Below are 18,832 nucleotides of genomic sequence, written 5' to 3' on the forward strand. Positions count from 1 at the left end.
GGAGGTATTTCATCTCCTGTACTGCTGAAAAAATGGTGGAAAGGGCATGTATACCTACTTACAGAGATTACACACAGACATACTTTTGTGCAGAAATAGAAACTAGCCTTAATATAAGTGGGGAAATATCACAGAGTTCAGTGAGGAAATTCCACTTTGAACATGAGCATAATCCAGGAACTGCAGCTCTGTCTGTCCTGGGACAGAGCACACCCTGTCAGAGCCTGGTGAAGCTGAGTGACCTGACTGATGCCAGAAAATGGCAATACTAAAGCTTGCTTGCATTGAAAATATCCCAAAGCAGGACTATTTTGAAGAAAAAAGAAAAAAAGCAAGGCAATAAAACATCAAGTTTGAAATTTTCTACTCCCTGAAATTTTTGCTCCTAAGTCCAGAGCACACATGGACACATCAGGAAAGAATCAGCTTCCTTCTGCTGCAGGAATGCAACAGATCAACCTAATGCTTGTTTGGGAGTGAAGAGAGATGCTTGCATCAGCCTGATGTATATGAAAGCAGACAGGCTGCAAAGTTTAAGGAAGGATGAAAACTTTATGAGACAGTTTTGTGATTAAAAAGGAGGTAATGAAATGGACAGAAGTTGTCAAAAAAATATTTCATTTTTCTTTGCTTACTGCAATAAGTATTGATGGATACATTCCCAGCTTCATTGTAGTAAGCATTAGATTAGGGATATTGAGCTAACTCACTATGATGCATCGCATGACAGCAAGAAAAATCAAACAGTTCAAGCTGCAATCTTGTCAGATCTCAGAAGGCTGGCAGGACGTGAGTGATCTAATAGGGAACTTCCCCAGAGAGCTGGGAAATACAGCTGGGAATTCAGCTCCTGCTTCTACAGAGCATATGCTCAGCAAATGTGGTTCTAAGGCTTCAGCCAGGCTCCTGACCATGGAGATCATTAACAAACACCAGCGGCACCTTTTGCACGTTAATCCTCTCCATGCTGAACAGCCCAGCTTACACAGCTCACACAGACAGGAACAAAATCAAATGCTTTTGGGGAGTCCTTGAGTGGAGCTGCTCAAGTAACTTTATTATTTTAATGACAGGTAAGACCTTTTTGATTAAAAACCAGGGCAGTTATGAAGAGGGAGGTCCATCAATCTTCCAACAAGAAATGTCCTTCACTTTCCATTATGGCCAGAAGTGCTGCAACCTTTTCTGCACTGCAACCACGGAGTGGCTGATACATAATTACCCACAGCCAAGATTTCTGAATCATCTGACCACAAAATCTCCCTAGAACTGCTGCATACACTCAGCATACCAGGATGTTGCATATCCTTCATTAAAAGGACCACAGAACCACATGAAAACAACAGAGAGCTTCCCCTTGCACTGCAAGCCTAGGGCAGGAGTTTCTTTCTACACACTACATTTTTTGCTACATTCCAGTTGTGGAAGAATGGTCCATTTTAAATAAGTGACAGTGTGACAATGCTCTGCAAACGCTGTATCAAAGTTTACCCTGTAATATTAAGATGATTGTGCAGATTGCACTGGAGGAAATTAAAAGCTGCTACAGTTCACTAATGGTTTTCACACCTTAGATTCCAGTAATGTGCCTTGGTCATTTCACAGGACACAGCTTACATTAAGTCTTGTGTACTTGCTTGCAATAGGTTCACAATCCTTAAACCTCAAAATAGGCAACATAATCTCTTTCAACACTATTATGTAAAAATTATCACATGAACATCAGCAAAAGTGCTCCAGAACAAACTCGGGCAAGTCCTAATTTTTCCTCTTTCCAATTCTTTCACCAGCCTCACTCCACTGAGTTTTCATGTCACGCTGAATTCATCCCTGTCACAGAGTATAGTACGAATGTCCCATTTCATTACAGTGGAAAAAATTTCTGTGCCCAGTCTTGAGCAAACAAGCAGGGCACATGACTTTCTTTTGATATGAAGAGATTGATAACTGAGTACCTGTACTCAAAACTGTACCTGGTGTTTCCCTGATCTTCACTCTCCATAAGAAAAGCAGAAAATCCTCATCTGCAAATGCTAAAAATAATCAGTTGCAAGATGTGACCTTGGATAAAGCAATGTTAAATTGGCCAGCAAATTTTTTGGAGGCATCACTGTTATTAACTTGCAATTTTTTCATTTCAGGCTGCCAGTGATGCTTGGCAGGTTATAATTTTTCATTTTCTCACTTGGCTGATGCTCACTCAAGTAAAGATTATGGAGATAGTGGTGGAGAATTTTTACAAAGATTTTTCCCCTTTCACTCAATCATGTCAGGATTCAAACACAAATTGTCTCTGTGAGGTGGGTTACCTCTGTAACAGGATTACTGGCAAAGATCCTCTCAGTATTCCAATGACAGGAACTCACCTCATTTGGAACTCATGGGCTCTCCTGTGTATTAATGGACATTTGGACAACTGCTATCCGTTCAGAGTATTCCCATCAGCAATGATGTGGTGCTACTACACTTCTGTTTTAATAGTTAATATACACTAGAAGTTCAAAATGTTACTGAATTAGTATTTTCCCTTGAGGTCACTGCTCCTTCAATTTCATTTTTTTAAAAACCACTGATCCCTTTCTACCAGGAGTATTCCCCACTCATGACTAAGTTTCATTGCCTCCACATCACCTTCCCACTCTCTCATCATTTCCTTGCCACTGATTTAATGCACAAAAACTGTAATGAACAGCTCCTCCCAGTGATCATCCTGGAACAACACTTCCTATTCCTTAAGTGTGTGGGGTTTTCTTTTTACTCCAAATATCATCTGTTGACAAGGAAAATGTCCAGAATACAAATATCTGACTGAACATAAACAGATCCAAAAATGAGCTATCAATTAAGTTGTTCTGCCTTGGTGGTGAACCAAACGCATCCTCCTGCCAGAAGATCCGTTTTGTGACAATTCTATGACTAAAAATACTTGTCCCCCCAGCAACTCTGATCAAGGAATTGTACATGACATGCTGTGAATATTTGCAGAGCTTTCCTCATTATCAGAAAAGATTTTTTTCTATTACTACTCTCCTAGTCAGAGTCTGTGCAAGAAGGTAACGGCGAGGGGAAGTCAAAGAACACATTAAAGGCTGCACACCAGAAGCATCAGTCACCACACAAGGCATCACCATCCATCAGAAACCACAGCTCAAACACAGCTGGAGACAGTGAGGTTTTTACTACTGGATACAGCCCAAATGGTATTAAAACAGTCTGACAAAACATGCCATTGCCTTCCTAACTATCCATTTTTAGCCTTCCTACTCAAGCCATGCATATTCAGTACAAAGAAGCAAAAACTGACCTGAGTGCACAAGAGAAACAAGCTCACATTCATTTATCTTGCCTTTCTCTCTTTTAAGTGTTTTCAAGTATTTATTATCCTAGCAACTGTGTCAAGAATGAAATACATGACAAGACTGCCATTGAAAATAAGTTTCATCATTCAGTCAAAGAGATCAAAATTTTGGCTGATAACTAGAGTGACATAGTAAGATTCCTAAAGTCATATGACTATTAACTCAGATCTAATTCACTGCTTTTTATTGCATTTTCTTAAAACGTCTTTAGAACGACAGCATAACATCTCTCATTTCATAGGCACAGAACTGAAAGCACAGGAAAGAAAAGTAGCATTGGCCAAGGCCATATAGGGAACAGTGGCTGTATTTTAATAGTGACCAAGTCTTCAAAAACAAAGTTCATTCCCACTTGTGTTCATATATTCACATTCTAGACATTTTCCTTGTGAACACAATATTTAAGTAAAAAGTAACAATAAAAACAAAACAACAATTAAAAAACAAACCCCAAAGAACAAAAAAAAAAAAAAAATTCTTCAAGTGAGACAATTTCCCTTCAATTCATGACTACATTTCCAGCAGCCACACAGTCCAGAGAACAACAGATAATGTTCAGGAGCTCCCCAAGAGCCTATTCCCAGCTTTGATAGAGCTCCTAGTTCTGTGATTCCTGGCTTACAACCCATGGAAAGTCACTTTTAACATCTGCTGCTCCATTAACACATCCAGTAAACACCATGAAATCAGCAGAGAGCACAGGGAACTCTATCCTCAGGGCATGCAGCAACCTCCTGGGAAGCTGCAGCAGGTAAGGAATCCTGCACAGCATCCATCCTGCTCCTCTTCATGGAGATGCAATGCTCACCATACAGAGTTTGCAGAACTATAGAACTTCCACTCAGATAAAATTCTGATCTTATTAAAAATTTTCTTCAATTAACTTGGAACTAGGCTGGAGAACACATATTTCAGTAATATATAAATATGATATTATAAGTTAGTTTTTAAGCAGGGTTATTTGAGGCTTGGGTTTTAGAACTTTTCATTCACCTCTCAAACTGGACTTGACCCATAAGCTGATTAACACTAATTTAGTTTAGCTCTGTTAGTGACCACTCGTGCCAGTCAAAGCATATCATGTGATGGAGGGACAACACAAAACAAAAAAAGGACACAACTGAGTTATATTAGTCAAGGATAAATTTCTCAGCACAATACTGAAAAATGCTCAAGTCTTTCCATACATTTCTTTCCACCAAATTAATTCCCTTAAAAACTACCAAATTTGCACATAGTCTGACCTCAGGTCCACAGAAGTCCAACAGCTGACATGTCTGGAACAGACATGAATTAGAGATGTGAGCAGCTACAGCTCTCTAACAACCTCTGCTAGTTAAAAGGAAACAAAATTTGATGTAGTACTAGGAGTTGAATTTTAGAATAAAACAGCTTTGAATCTTTATGCACCTGCCTAAAGCTAATAAACTCATGCATAGATCAGGAAAAATCAAATTCAAATAAACTATTCATGAATCTTTGTTACTTATACATAAGGAATCCAATAAAGCAAGCTACTCTGGAAGCAAAGAATGCAATATAAATGTGTTCCAGCTTCCTTTGCTGGATTTTTTTTTCTTTTAACCATATCCCACCCCTGCTTTGCCCTGTGGCAACATGTTTCAATAACTCAGACTTTTCTTAGGTACTCATTATTGTACCTATTCTGCATACGATATTCTATCTGTGCAACAAGACAACAAAGAGACAAATTTCTCCTCCTCAGAGCATCTTTTACTATTAAACAAAAATATTCCTTTGATGTCTGTTGATGCAGGACAACACAAGTTCTGTGCTGTCACACTGGTGTGGCAGACTCACTGTCAGAGTGCAAACAGAGCTCTCAGGTCACCCTAAATGCACAAGAAGGGACCCTGCACATGTGAGAGTTGGGGCTGTTCCCATCAGCTCTCGACCTTCAACCAGCAAAAGTCATCCCAGAATGTTAAAGCACTAAATGGACTATTCCATATTTTGTTTCAGCCATTTGTGTAGCATTTACAGTCACCTGAACTTGCCAGTGACTGCAGATCTTTATTCATGACAAAAAGTAATTATCTCCTCACAGGAAAGTGAAGTCTGTGAGATTTAAGCAAACATTCTTCATTAATTTGTTGAATTAGCAGAAGAAAGCATATAATCGCAAATATTAATGCTTTGCTGAGCAAGAGCCCTGACTTAAGCACTGGGTGGTCATCTGTAAATCCAGAGATCTCAGTTTCACTGTCCCCAAATTAGCTTGATTAAAGCAGTCACTACAAAAGCCAAGCACCTCAGATACCTCCAGTGCTTTTTGGATCAGTACATGATGCTCCAGGTAAAGTCTTTTATTTTGCCTAATCCACCCACACATCCCCACCCTGGCAACTGGGGGTTAAAACAATGTCAGAAGAAGCCTAAATAAGGGAAACAAAGGTTAGTGGCTGGGGCTGAGAAATAAATATTGCCTAGAGAGACACTAAGTTGTTAATGGAAACAATTTTTGCATGTATTTTAGTAGTATGGTATTTTTTAAAAAAAACAATAGTAATCTAGAGTTCATGAAGGTAAGACCAATATTAGGAAAAAAAACCCCACATTTTCCAATAGTTTAACTTCATTACACTGAGTGCAAAATCTTGCATATTTTAGGCTGTGTATATTTATTTTGCTCAAGTCTAACTGGCTGTCCAGTCCACCTCACACAGCCAACTGAGAACATAAAAAACACAAGTACTAAAAAAATGTGAAGTCCTCAAAAATGTTCTCTGGAAAAGGTCTGGAAATCCCTCATCTTAACAGAATCTCAGATAAACACTGAATCCCTCTTCATACTGGCGCTCTTACTACGAAGCCCTGATAAACCACACTCAGGACTGAGTCAGCACAAAGTACCCCTGATTAAATTATTCTTCACCAGCCCTTCCTTTTAATTTTTAACCTGCTGCAATAACTAACAAAATGCAACAGAGAGCTCTGCAGAATGTGATTAGTATGCCAGGGTTAAAAAACAAGTTCTGGAACAGAAATCACACACACTGTCCCGCACATTAGTCAGTGCCTATAGACTATCAGAAATTAGGTTTTTAGCAAAGCCCAGATTGAGAAAAGATTACCAGGAAAGACTGAGGTAATATTTATACTAGCTTCTGTACATTCAGGAACTTCTGGGTGCATAAAGAATGTCCCTAGGAGGTTCCTATATCTATATTTCCATCAGTGAATAATTATTCAGGTTTAATCCATTTCCAGATTGCTTTTTATTTGAGAACTATCTACCCAAGTTTCCACTCAATATCAGAAAAGAGGCCAGTGTGAATTTTAAGGCAGTTTGTGAGGCACATCTCATATCACTGCAAGGCAATTTCCTCTATATAGTTTCAAAAAAAATTCTGTTCCTTCGCTACACCACTTTTCCTCACAAACAAGTATAACTTGGTGTCAATCAGCAGTCAATCATTTATACAGAGATACATTCACATAGCGGGTAAGAACACTGCACAAGATAATTGAATAAAAGTTTCTACATGGAATTCCTTCAAGGCAAGAGATAAACAATAAATGGATTAATATTCCCTACAGAGCACTGTAATAATAATCTTTGAAGTTTTTTCTATAGCTTTTAGTTAATTTATTCTAGAACCAACAGTGTAAATGCAAGCCTCTAACAGAATAAAAATCAAATTCCCACTAAAGTAGTTTAAGATCTAAGTATCTTGACACTTTCCCTTTAAATCACATTTATTTCAATTCTGAAAAACCGAATTACTTTGATATATCTCTTCCACTGACACTTTTATGCCTTCTCAGGACATCAGGGATATTCAGACTTTTGAACCGATACTTAAAAAAAATATGCACTAAAGGTCAAGAAAATTTTTCCTTTTTTTTTTTCCTTTGGTAACACTTTCATCTCATCTTTCTAGGAAGTGTCATTACTTAACTCCTTTCAACCAAAACAAAGAAAAAGAAATGTCTCCATTAAACATAGAAGGAATTTGACTTCAAAACTGAATCACACAGAGTATCTGCCAGAAAAAGGAAAAAATTACTTAGGCTTTGCCACTTACAAGTGATTATAGATCTAGAAAGATATTTTATTCTATAAAGGAAAAAATCCCAAACAATAAAAACAAAGAGCAGAAAGTAGTACTTAAACATCAGTACTTCTTTTCAAAAACACACTCCTCTGTTTCTCACAAGATTAAATTTTTTCAAGTTTCTTATCTATGCTTGGATGAGCAAAACACAGCAAACAAAAAAATTCTGCACTGGGAAGTAGGAACAAGAGCAAGTATTTTACTTACAACAATTCAACTATAATTTGATATTTACTAATGCTTTTTCCATTCCTTTCAAGCATTGGAACACAAGTCTTTTACTGGAAGGAAGGCTGGAGAATTTCACCCCACCCTTTCCAAAGGCTGTCAATCCCTCTGCTCTGACACACAATACACACAGACAACTCCACCAAGCCCTGATCTATCAGCAGCTGGAAAACAAGAATATTTCAGTCCTAGAATGTGTAAGAGAAAACTAAAACCTATTTCAAAAGGGAGACTGTCTCAGGTTACTTGCACATAACTTGAAATAACAATTCCGTAATTCTTCAAACTTGCTGTTTCCTAAGAAATGCACGTTTCCTTTAACACTCCTCAGATCCCTCTTAGAATAGGCACTCAAAAAATTCCTACAAATATTCTCTGCAGCCTTTCTTGAAGCTATTTACAAACTCAGAGGCCACTAGCCTATCTGATCAAGATTGTAAATATATAAATGAACTCTTTATTGTCTACATACATCAGTATATAACTGCTACACACCTGAAAATGTGTATTTCATTTCAGTTCCCTGTAGTCAGAAGTATATTGATAATTCTTATGTGCAAGAACCATCTTCACATTATGCAGAAGAATAAAACAGCAGGAAGCTCCATTTTACAAACAAAAAGGAACAGCAAAACAGTAACTTTACCAAAAAAACCCAAACAAAACTCAAACTCCACACTTGGGCCACAGAAGTATCCTACCTTGGAACACATATTCCAGGAATAGTTTTGCTCCTGGGAATTTCTGGTTCTGAACTGCTGCATCTTTGAATATCCATATTAATTACATTTCTTTAAAAATTACTTGAAATTTATTTTGGTGGGTTTTTTTTTTTTCTGCAGAGCAGACACATTTTGGCCTAGAAAAACTGAAGTGTTCTTAAGAACTGGTTAGACACTCAAACCCATGAAAAACACACATGCAAAGTTAGTGAATTTACACTTTCAGAGTTAATCACCCACTCAGTTTCAAAATCTACACTTAATTGCTGGCACACAAAACACACCAAGAATGAAGTGTGTATACAGAATCACTTTTTGCTATGGTGGAGTATTAACAGTGCAGAAAAGCCAGCTAGACCACAGGGGAAATTAGTATTTATCCACACACACTTATGAAAAACAGCTGTTGGAAAACATGAGGGGAAAAAAAACCCCCTTTTTTGACTAAGGATGAAAGCAAGAGAACATGTCCCAAAATAGTCATTTTCAAAGCATTACAAGTAGGTGGATGAAGCAAGTGAAAAGAAGCCACAACTTGGCAATCAAGAAAAGCTCTTTATTAAAACTGCATAGTCTAGTAATTGATCAGGATGGAGAAGTAATTTTTATTTGTCCCTGGAAGCACCACATTCTCTACAGCCTCTTAGCTTACCACATGTATTTTTTCCTACTCTTTCCATGAAGACAAAACTCAAACCATCTGGCTTGTGCCAGACATTTGCCCGTGTTGTATCTGTTTTTCAGACAGCAGACACTCATCAAGCATCTAATACATGCAATTAGCTGGTAGGAAAACAAGAATTCAATTTGACTTAAAAATATCTTTGCATTTGTTCTCATGCCATCCCAGGAGAATGCTGGATACTTCTGCATAGTTATCTGCAACTTGGAGAGACTGAATAACCACTGGTTGAGCATGCTGAGCATATGCTCACACATCATCCCTGGGCCAACACTTTGGCCCAAAAACAAGACCAGGCTTCTCAGAGTATCCCAGCATCTGCATCTCTCATGGAAGTACTGTCATAAATAATACTGGATAGGCTTTATTCTCAGTTGATATGGTAAAAATATGAAGTAATGCAATATCTCACTACTGAAAAAGAATTCCAGAGGCATATTTCTGTCATCATGTAACTATCTTCCCTGTTTAATCAAAACTTCTGGGTTTTTCCCCCTTAATGCATGGCTGCAGTGGCCACTACAGCCCCTCTTATAGAATGGAGATGAAGGCACAACTTCCTTTAATATTTAAAGGAAGCAACAGCCTGATCAAGCCATTATTTTCTTCCAAAGGTATTGTCAGAGTCCTCTAAATGAGTTAATCAACTAATATTTTATTAGGCTTCCACAGTTCAGCCTCAGACAAAGGCAGAGCCAGAGGCACAGTCCATTCCATTTTTATACACAGGTGACCCCCAAAGTTCCAGTTTCCTCCTCAGAGGGAGCTCCTTCAAGCAGCAGATGCTCTGCAGTGCTTCCCACAACAACTGCAGTATCAACAGGAAGATTACAAAATTCTCCAAGTCCCCAACATAATGCTTTATTTGTTGTAGATACAAGGTGTGTATCTACAGCAGTTCAGTATTTTTCTGCAGCTCTCTAATTACATTTCAAATATTCATGCAAGACATTATTTCTGTGCCAGAACTCATACGGATTTGTTCCTACCAAAACAGTATTAAAACAAAGTTATTTGAAGCAAATCACCATGAGGAAAATATGCTTTTTAACATGCCCAAATATTGTCATAAAAACCCCCAACTAAGCAAGGGAATAGTGAAAAACAATTAACTAATGTGGACAGCAGAACAATGTAAATCCCTGCCTTTAGTCTCACCCAGCGTGATGTTTGTGATTCATAGATGTAAATGTCTTGGAACACATTTGTAAAAATTCGTGTTTAATAATTTAATGTGTCAATGCAGCCTGCAGCACCCACCTAAAAGTTCCTCTGAGACTTTAGTAAAAAGTTCATTTTTTCTCACAACTGGCATGACCAGCAGATTTCAAATTTCACATTAAAAGACAAATAGGAAAATTAATCATCTGCCTACTGTTCTTCCCAGGGGATTTTGGATCAAATTTAGTGCCAATGAAGCATCAAATTGACTGCACAGAACCAACTGTGGTGGTGGTGAGCTGTCCAAAGGTGCTGAAGGAGCTGACTTGTGTCACCAGGGGACTGCTCCCCATCAGCATCCAGAGCTGGAAGTCTGAAGACTGGAAGAGTCAAGTCTTAAAAGGCACAAATAAAGATGCAGAAACTTGAGATCATTCAGTCACCTCATTCAGGACCACTCTTGCCAAAGTACTGCACAAAATAAACTTTAGGCAAGCAACTCTTGCTTGCACTTGGGAACAATCCACATTATACAAGTACAGTGACAAAGGGTCAGTGTAACTCCACATCTCTGCTGGCTTCAGAACACACTGACATCAGCTGTGACACAACCTGGGACGCTCCACAAGAGCTCAAAACACTCATTTCTCTTAGACAATCTGGAATAAAGCAGTAGTTTCAAAGTGTAAAACTTCCTCGAAGCCCCGCATACAAACACCATCTGCTCTTTTGCGAAAGGTATAGCATTTGAAATAACATTCTTCTCTCTCCCTCTTAGTACATTCCATCATGAAGAGAAAACTTTATTTATATAAAGAGCCTGCAAAATGAAGTTCCATAAAAACAGGAACATATGGCCAAATAATTCTGAATAGCACTTAGCATATTCATCCGTAAAATAAGAACCATAATGGGTAGATAAATACACCCAGGTCTACTTGGAAATTGTCAGTATACACACGGTTTTCTGTAAATAATTAATTTTTTTAGAAAATTTCTCAGCCATCACTCTACACAGATACTTCACATTACAGTTTTACTACAGTTAACCTTTTTAAACCACAAACTTGGCCCATGACACCTTATATCACACATATTAACACCCTAAGTGCATAAAGAAAGAAAGAAAAAAACCTTATCTTTTATGAAAGTTAATTTTTTACCACCATTGCAAAGATAAAGCTTGAAACAAATTTAGGTAATCTCAAACATGAATGGAAATATAAAGCAGAAAATGCAGAATCTTTATACAACTACTTGGAACATAAAAATAAATGCCTAAATATAAAAAATTAAGACAAGAATAGTAACTAAAAAACAGTCCTGAAGGAAACTATGAATTCACCTATGAATTCACTTTCTGCAATTAGAAAGGAGAAAAACAATGCATGGTCAAACATCTCTGTCTTGCACACTCACTGCTGCAGGTTTTTCTGTAATTGCAGCATTCAGAATCATCCATCATCCAGCTGTTCCTAAGCTGTAAAATATCCGTAAGGAAGTGTGCAGTCAAAGTAAGTGGCTTAGAATTTGTGGGCTGAGTCCCAAAACCTCCACTTTTTCAGCCATTTCCAACACTTACACTGAGCAATACAACAAATATCCAGCTTTCTCTTCAGCATGTATCATGAAACTTTCTGGATACTTGCACATTATCCCTTGAGACAAGAAGCACAATCACCTTCAGACTCTCAAGAATCCTTCCAGCTGCATACTTTTCCTGCTGTAATTTGCTGCAGTTTTATAACCAGCTGGTCCTCATCATATACATGATTTGGTTCACCAAACTGCACTCCCTAATCAATCCCCTGGTCATTGCTTCAGTATCCTCTGGGATTTAAGAAAAAAGACTGGTTTCACTGAGTGATGTGCCCTTAGCTTGGTCCTTTCCATTTATTTTGATGATCTCTCATCATATTGAAGGCTGATTCCTGACATGTTCTCCAAAAAGCTGAAGAGTTTATACAAGACAGGCGTATCTTATGACTTGTGTTTCAGCTTGACTTCTGCTCATCCCATCAAACTGTGTCAAAGGGAGGGTTTGCTATTTTCATGTTCCATTCTTTTATTTCTCCTCATGCTGCTGTCATGGTTTAATCCCCAGAAATCAGCAACCTAGCCCCACACAGGCACTCCCCCACAGTGAGGAGGGAAAGAGAATCTGAGTGAGAAAATCCATGGGCTGAGATAAAGCCAGTTTAACAGGTGAAGTAAAAGCTGTGCGTGAAAGCAAAACCAAACACGGAATTCCTTCCCCACAGGCAGGCAGGTGTCCAGACAACCCCAGGAAAACCTGGCTCCATCACACCTCAAAATGACTGGGGAAAATAAGTGCCATCACTCCAAATGCCCCTCTTTTCTGCTTCCCCAGCTTTATGCTGAGCACAACAACGTTTAGTCTGGAACATTCCCTGGGTCATTCAGATCAACTATCCCAACTCTGACCCTTCAAACTCCTGGTGCACCCCCAGCCCCTCACTGGTGGGGTGAGGAGCAGAAAAGGCCTTGGCTCTATGCAAGCACTACTGAGCGCTAACCAAAACATCCCTTTATTAGCAACAGCATTTCCAGCACCAAACCAAAGCCCAGCCCCGTTCCAGCTACTAGGAAGAAAATTAACTCTATCCCCAGCAAAACCAGCACAGCTGCCTACAATTCCACTAAGCCTAAGACCTGAAAGCATTGACTGCTAAAGGCATGTAAAACTGAGCACAGGAAAAACCTCAGAACATTCCTGCTGGCTCTTCACCACAGGAGATAATGCATTATAACACAGATTTCCCCCAAATCTCTGCAGGATCTACAAATCTCTCCTTGCAAAACCACCAATAATTCCCCCCCCACACAGCATGTTCTGTGACCACCCTGTTCTATTCAGCAGTTTTCTATCGCAGCCCAAGTGATATCATCTATGAAAGTTACTCAATGACAGCAGGATTTGTTGGTTTGTTTTTTTTATTTCAGCTTGCTTTCAGATTCTGAACTTCAGCCATCTTAATTTCCACAGCACTTCCATGAAAACGTGTAAGGAATCTTAGCAACTGGCACGTTAATTTAGTATTTAAAATGGCCAAGACCTCCCAATGCAGAAACTGACCGTAATGACATCTTTGCATCGCTAAAGAATTACTTGCCAAACCAACTTTTCAATCTTCAGTACAGTTAAAACAAATTCTTCCTTTAGAGTTCTTTGTTTTGGGGGTTGGACTATTTGATTTCCAGACATCCCTTCCAACCCTAATTATTTTGTGATTCTGTGATTCATTGTTTCCAGGCATTTCAGACATTTAAGTCTTCATTTCAACAGTCTCCTGGGCTAACCATATTTTATTATTGTCTTTTTATGTAGATGCAGGTATTCAGATACAGAAAAAAAAATACTTTGATCATCTGCTGTGACTTGTATAGCACATGGACACATGCCCTCAATTAAGTTTTACTTAGGCACATCTTAAAGGAAGAATACCATATTTGAATTAAAATTTTCCTTTGATGAACATCCTACCATAGTGTGCAATGAATTACCCTCTTGCTGAAGATGCAATTCTTATTTCTACTGCAAATGTGTCTGGCTCATATTTTAGCCACAGGATCTTGATATCCCATCACTTTCTGCTTCATCACAGGATTTCTGCTCACAAGACACACACTTAAACGCTGCAATCAAGTCCCTCCCCTCCTTTCTCTTTGATAATATTTAACATATTGAGCTTAGAATTTCTCCCTCAGGAGCTATTTTCAACCCTTATTCATTCTTATAGTTCTTCTCTGAAGTCTCTTTGACTCTAACATCCTGCTTGAAGTATGAACATCCAAACTTGACAGGAGATTCTTGGAATGATCTCATTAGTGCCAAACACAAAGGCACGCTACATTTCCTGCCCCCTCATATAGAGATTGGGTCATACTGGAGCTTTTCTGCAAGTTCTTGCAAATTAATCTGTATTTACATAGAAAACAGTTAACTGAAAAGCTAAAACAAGCAATCTCTAAAAGAGAAAACTAAGGAACAGACCCAACAATTCTACCAATTCAACTTCCCAGATAACCACTGCATATATCCCCCTCCTTACAAGTGTTTCAGACACATCCCTCTGATTTTGAAGCAGAAAGCCCAGAACAACTCTGTGACTGCTGAATCCTTTGGCTCTGGATAGAGGTGGAACGCTGTACTTCGTAGTGCATAGAGTTAACCAGTCTGAATTCAAAGTCAAGGCTTACTGTGGTCAACAACCCTTGCCAAAGGTGCTGTATCATCAATTTTTGACACAAGTAACAGATCAGTAATAAATAATAGCATGTTACCATTTTTATTCAGTTCCTGTACCTATTCTGTGCTTCAGATACCCACCAAGAGCTGCAAACACATTTGTACAAGAAAGCAGAAGAGGCAGTGTGGATGAACCTTCATTTGATTACTTCTTGACTGTGTTTTCAGATACGCAATCCTGGTATTTTTTTCCCAGCTAGATCCCAACTGACCAACAGATCCCACAGCAAGAAGATGGCTGAGAGAAAACAACTGTTCTTCTGCACTCAGCCTGGGCTGTGACAGGTGTACTTGACTATCTGTTTTTTGGAACTATACAGCTACTGGAAGATGAGCAGTAACCTTTGCTGCTTCCCTGCACAGCTGCATTAACCAGGCACACACAGCTGACAGACCCAACAGATGCACACCCGAGGAGGAACAAAGTGCCGTGATGCACATTGCTAAGTCTTTGAGAACACAATGCGTTGTTTCCAAATGATGACAGAATCACAGAACCCCCTAGGTTTGAAAAGGCCTCTAAGAACATCGAGTCCAACCACTAACCCAGCACTAAACTGTGTCCCCAAGTGTCACATTCACACATCTTTTAAATCCCTCCAGGGAGGGGAACTCCACCACTCTCCTGAGCAGATTGATCCAGTGCTCCACAGTCTTTTTCTGTGAAGAATTTTTTTTCCAATATCCAATCTAAACCCCTCCAGGCAGAAGCAGTTTCCTCTTGTCCTTTTGCTTGTTACTCAGGAGAAGAGACTGATCCCCACCTGGCCAGAAACTCTTTTCTCAGTCAGAACACTCAGTTACTTACTGGGGGCAATTTCCACATTAGTACCCCATAGCTGGAGATAATGCCTATTCCATAGCTGGATTAATTGCAAACCAAAGCATGATCTGCACAAAAAAGCAAAACAGGATCCCAGTCCTACCAAGTTTTAATTTAGAGCCATCTATCAATGATGTCCTCATATTATATTACATATTCCTAATGAACTCATTTATAAATGTATTTATAATGCATGTGTCTAAACACCAAAGCAAACATCACAGGGGAGGAGAAGGTTGGAAAATAATTAAAAGAACAGAAAATAAAAGGAAAAGAGGAAGGGAGGAAGAAAAAGCAGCATAATTCTGCCCAATCGTTTAAGCAATTCTACACTGCAGGAATGCTGGCCTGGCCAACAAAATTATGTTCAGAGTAGAAGATCCAGAGCCACTGAAAAAGTCTGAGGAGGATTACATGTGAATCACAAAGAACTTCTGAAATAAATCCGTTTATTAAGGGGAAGACAAAGCACCTTGAAGGTCTATTTATGTCTAGTTTGTATTCATACCCTAAGGTTATTTAAAAAGGGGGGAAAAAATAAAAATAATGCAGGTATGTACCACAGCAATGACAAGCAAAGACTTCAGCTATAAAGATTAACAGAGCAGGAAGTCATATGATCCAGCATGACTATGGGAGCTGCTACCAAAAAACTCTGCAGCTTGTGACATGCATGTGAACCATGAGCATCTTTCTATTAACTTAGACAATTCTGGCTTTCTTCCCATTTAAACCTTATTTTCTGCTTCAGATAAACAACCTGGACCAAATTCTTCAACATGAAAAAACCCAGTTTTCCATTATCACAAACAAACGTACTGCTTCATTATTGAACAATGTGACCTGTTAGTATCATTTCAGTCAACATCTTCAGCAATGTAAAATTCCCCTAATTTTAAGGTTGTGAAAAAAAAGTTCTGCTAATTTTAGATAGACACTAAAACCAAGAAATTTGGTTTTAAACTAGGAATTTAAAAAAAAAATGCATTTCTGTGGGATAATTTATTGTTTTTTTTAAGAAAATGTGTGTGTAGCTCCAGAGTTTTTAATTAAAACCCCAGATTAAAAAAAATTGTAAATATAAGCTACAAAAGATATTTTTTTGGCTTATTTCAGGTGATTAACTTCATAGTCGATTATCATCCAGTTAAGACATCTATTAGTAATGTGATCCATGACCAAAATTCAGAAGACTCTTGAGTATTTTGATGATAGCAGAGATAAATGCTGCATTATGGATGTATTTGGACTCATACAAGAGCTCTTTAGATTAAAATTCTAAAAATACATCAAGTATTGCTTGATATACAGGACTGGCATCGTTACAATTTCAGTCATCTAATGCTTTCCATATGCTAACCACTGAACAAATAAATTTGCCTGTAAATGCAATAAATATGTACCAAGTAATAAATAAACCAACATGAAACAGGCCGTTCATATTAGAGTTAAAAATCTAAATTCTTTATTTCTTCCCCGAATATTTCTGTCCTGATGACTCAGCAACAATGCTGCAAGTTTCAGCTGAAGTCAGCGAGATGCCTCAGCGCTGCTCTGCAACTGTCAACTCCACACTCGTTACGGAGTTTTGTTTAATTACAATTTTGAGGTCATCTCAGTTACAGGAGACGAACACATGCTGGAGTCAAGGAGCTCCGCATGGATGGAGAAACCAAGACACTGAGGATCACTCGGAAGGTCGGCAATGACAATGCTGTCCCAGAACGAAACTTGCTGAGCTGCCCGATTGCGTTCCTGGTACCCCGAGCACACCCCAAGCCCCGAGGGGAGCGCTCCTGTCATGTCGTGACCGCGCTCATGGCTTGCAGCAAGTTTTCAACGTGTGACACGGCTCACCGTGTTTCGGGCATTCTGTTTCAACATTAAAAAGCTTTAAAGGCGCTAACACCTCGTTCAGTTTCTAAACTCGGGCGAGACCACGTTCGCGTTTCTCAGCGAACAGAAGAAAGCGAAGAGCAGAGCACGGAGCAGCTCCACGCGGGGAGTGGGACCCAGGGATGGAGAGAGCTCGCTGGGCTGTGCGGGACCATCCGCACGGCAAATTTACCTGTCCTGCACCGAAGCCAGCCCCGGAGCCCCCGCAGGAGCCTCAGTTTTGAGTTACTTATAGGAGAAAACACACGCAGGGAGCTGACCGAGTTGGCCCGCGCGGTGACAGCCGGGCTCGGGGTGAGGAGCCCTGGGGTCCCGCCCGCCCTGAGCCCGCCCGAGCCGGCGTTACCTGCGCGCTGCCCCGGTACCCGCGCTGCCCTGCCCGGTTCCGGGAGGTACCTGCGCTGCCCCAGCGGGTGCCCGGCGGTGCCTGCACTGCCCCGGTACCTGCGCTGCCCCAGCGGGTGCCCGGCGGTACCTGCACTGCCCCGGTACCTGCGCTGCCCCAGCGGGTGCCCGGCGGTACCTGCACTGCCCCGGTACCTGCGCTGCCCCAGCGGGTGCCCGGCGGTACCTGCACTGCCCCGGTACCTGCGCTGCCCCAGCGGGTGCCCGGCGCCGCACGGCCCGGCCCGGCCCGCCCCGGGAGTTTTCAGCAGCCGTAAAGCGGAGCGCGCCCGGCCCCGGCCGTGAGGGGCCACCCCGGGGAGCGCCCGCGGGGCCGCGCCGGAGCCGCCGAGCCCCGAGCGCCGCCGGGGCGGGACAGGGAGCGCGGAATGGCTGCGTTGGAAAGAGCATCTTGTTACAGCTCTTGTGCCGTGGTCAGGGACACCTTCCTCTAGAGCAGGGTGCGCAAAGCTCTGTCCAGCCCGGCACTGAGCACCGCCAGGGATGGGGCAGCCGCGGCTTCTCTGGGCAGCCTGTGCCAGGGTCTCACCGCCCGCACAGGGAAAAGTTCCCTTCATATAGCTAATCTAAGTCTACCTTCTCCCCAGCGAAAGCTGTTCTCCTTCGTCATATGTTCCATCCCTTGTCAGAAGGCCCTCTCCAGCTCTAAGTTAGCCCCTTTAACTAGAAGGGGCTCTGAGGTTCCCCTGGACTTTTCTCATCTCCAGGCTGAACAGCCCCAACTCTCTCAGCCTTTTGTTTGACAGATAATGGTGATGTTCAAGCCTTGTTTTACATCTTTTGCGGGGGGATAACTGCTGATCTGCAGCTGTTTGTGCCTGTCCGAGTTAACACAACCCGCAGAGCCCCGGAGCTGGGCGGGGAGGTGTGAGGAGCTGAGCACAGCCCGGCTGTCCGTGCGGATCTCTGCCAGGCTGGGCATCCGAGCACTGCGGCCACACCTGCAGCTGAATCCAGAAGGCTCCAACCACACCAGAGCACGGTTTTGTGGCTGTCCGAACTGCTGCAATGACACTGCTTTCACAAAGCCTTTTAACAGGTGAACTTTGATCTTGAATGCACTGCCATTACAATATTGTCTCCTTAGTAAAACAAATTCCTCCGACCCAGATTAATGACTTAGTTCTGCTTCAAAGCATTTTGCTGTTAATTCTATCCCCAAATCTGCAATTTGTCCTGTAATCCCGAATGCTACCACACAAGGTAC

The 18,832-nt window shown here is 40.7% G+C and overlaps 1 protein-coding gene across 5 annotated transcripts in view; it reads right to left on the reverse strand.

The window, feature by feature from the left end:
• Window positions 1-18,521, reverse strand: part of NAALADL2 (N-acetylated alpha-linked acidic dipeptidase like 2) — a 415,927-nt gene extending 397,406 nt beyond the window's left edge. Inside the window, exons 1-2 of one of the 5 annotated variants that reach the window (XM_058844299.1) lie at window positions 17,696-18,030; window positions 17,567-17,616 (exon numbers count right to left, since the gene is read on the reverse strand). In XM_058844299.1, coding sequence (XP_058700282.1) covers window positions 17,567-17,616; window positions 17,696-18,015 — 370 coding nt within the window. In that variant the 5' untranslated portion in view covers window positions 18,016-18,030. Of the gene's footprint in view, window positions 1-17,566; window positions 17,617-17,695 lie in introns of all 5 variants that reach the window. The other 4 variants (XM_058844296.1, XM_058844298.1, XM_058844297.1 and 1 more) reach the window with 4 other exon arrangements.
• Between the last annotated feature and the right edge of the window lie 311 nt (window positions 18,522-18,832).

The sequence above is a fragment of the Poecile atricapillus genome, chromosome 8 (assembly GCF_030490865.1).
Source record: "Poecile atricapillus isolate bPoeAtr1 chromosome 8, bPoeAtr1.hap1, whole genome shotgun sequence".
Classification (NCBI taxonomy): Eukaryota; Metazoa; Chordata; class Aves; order Passeriformes; family Paridae; genus Poecile; species Poecile atricapillus.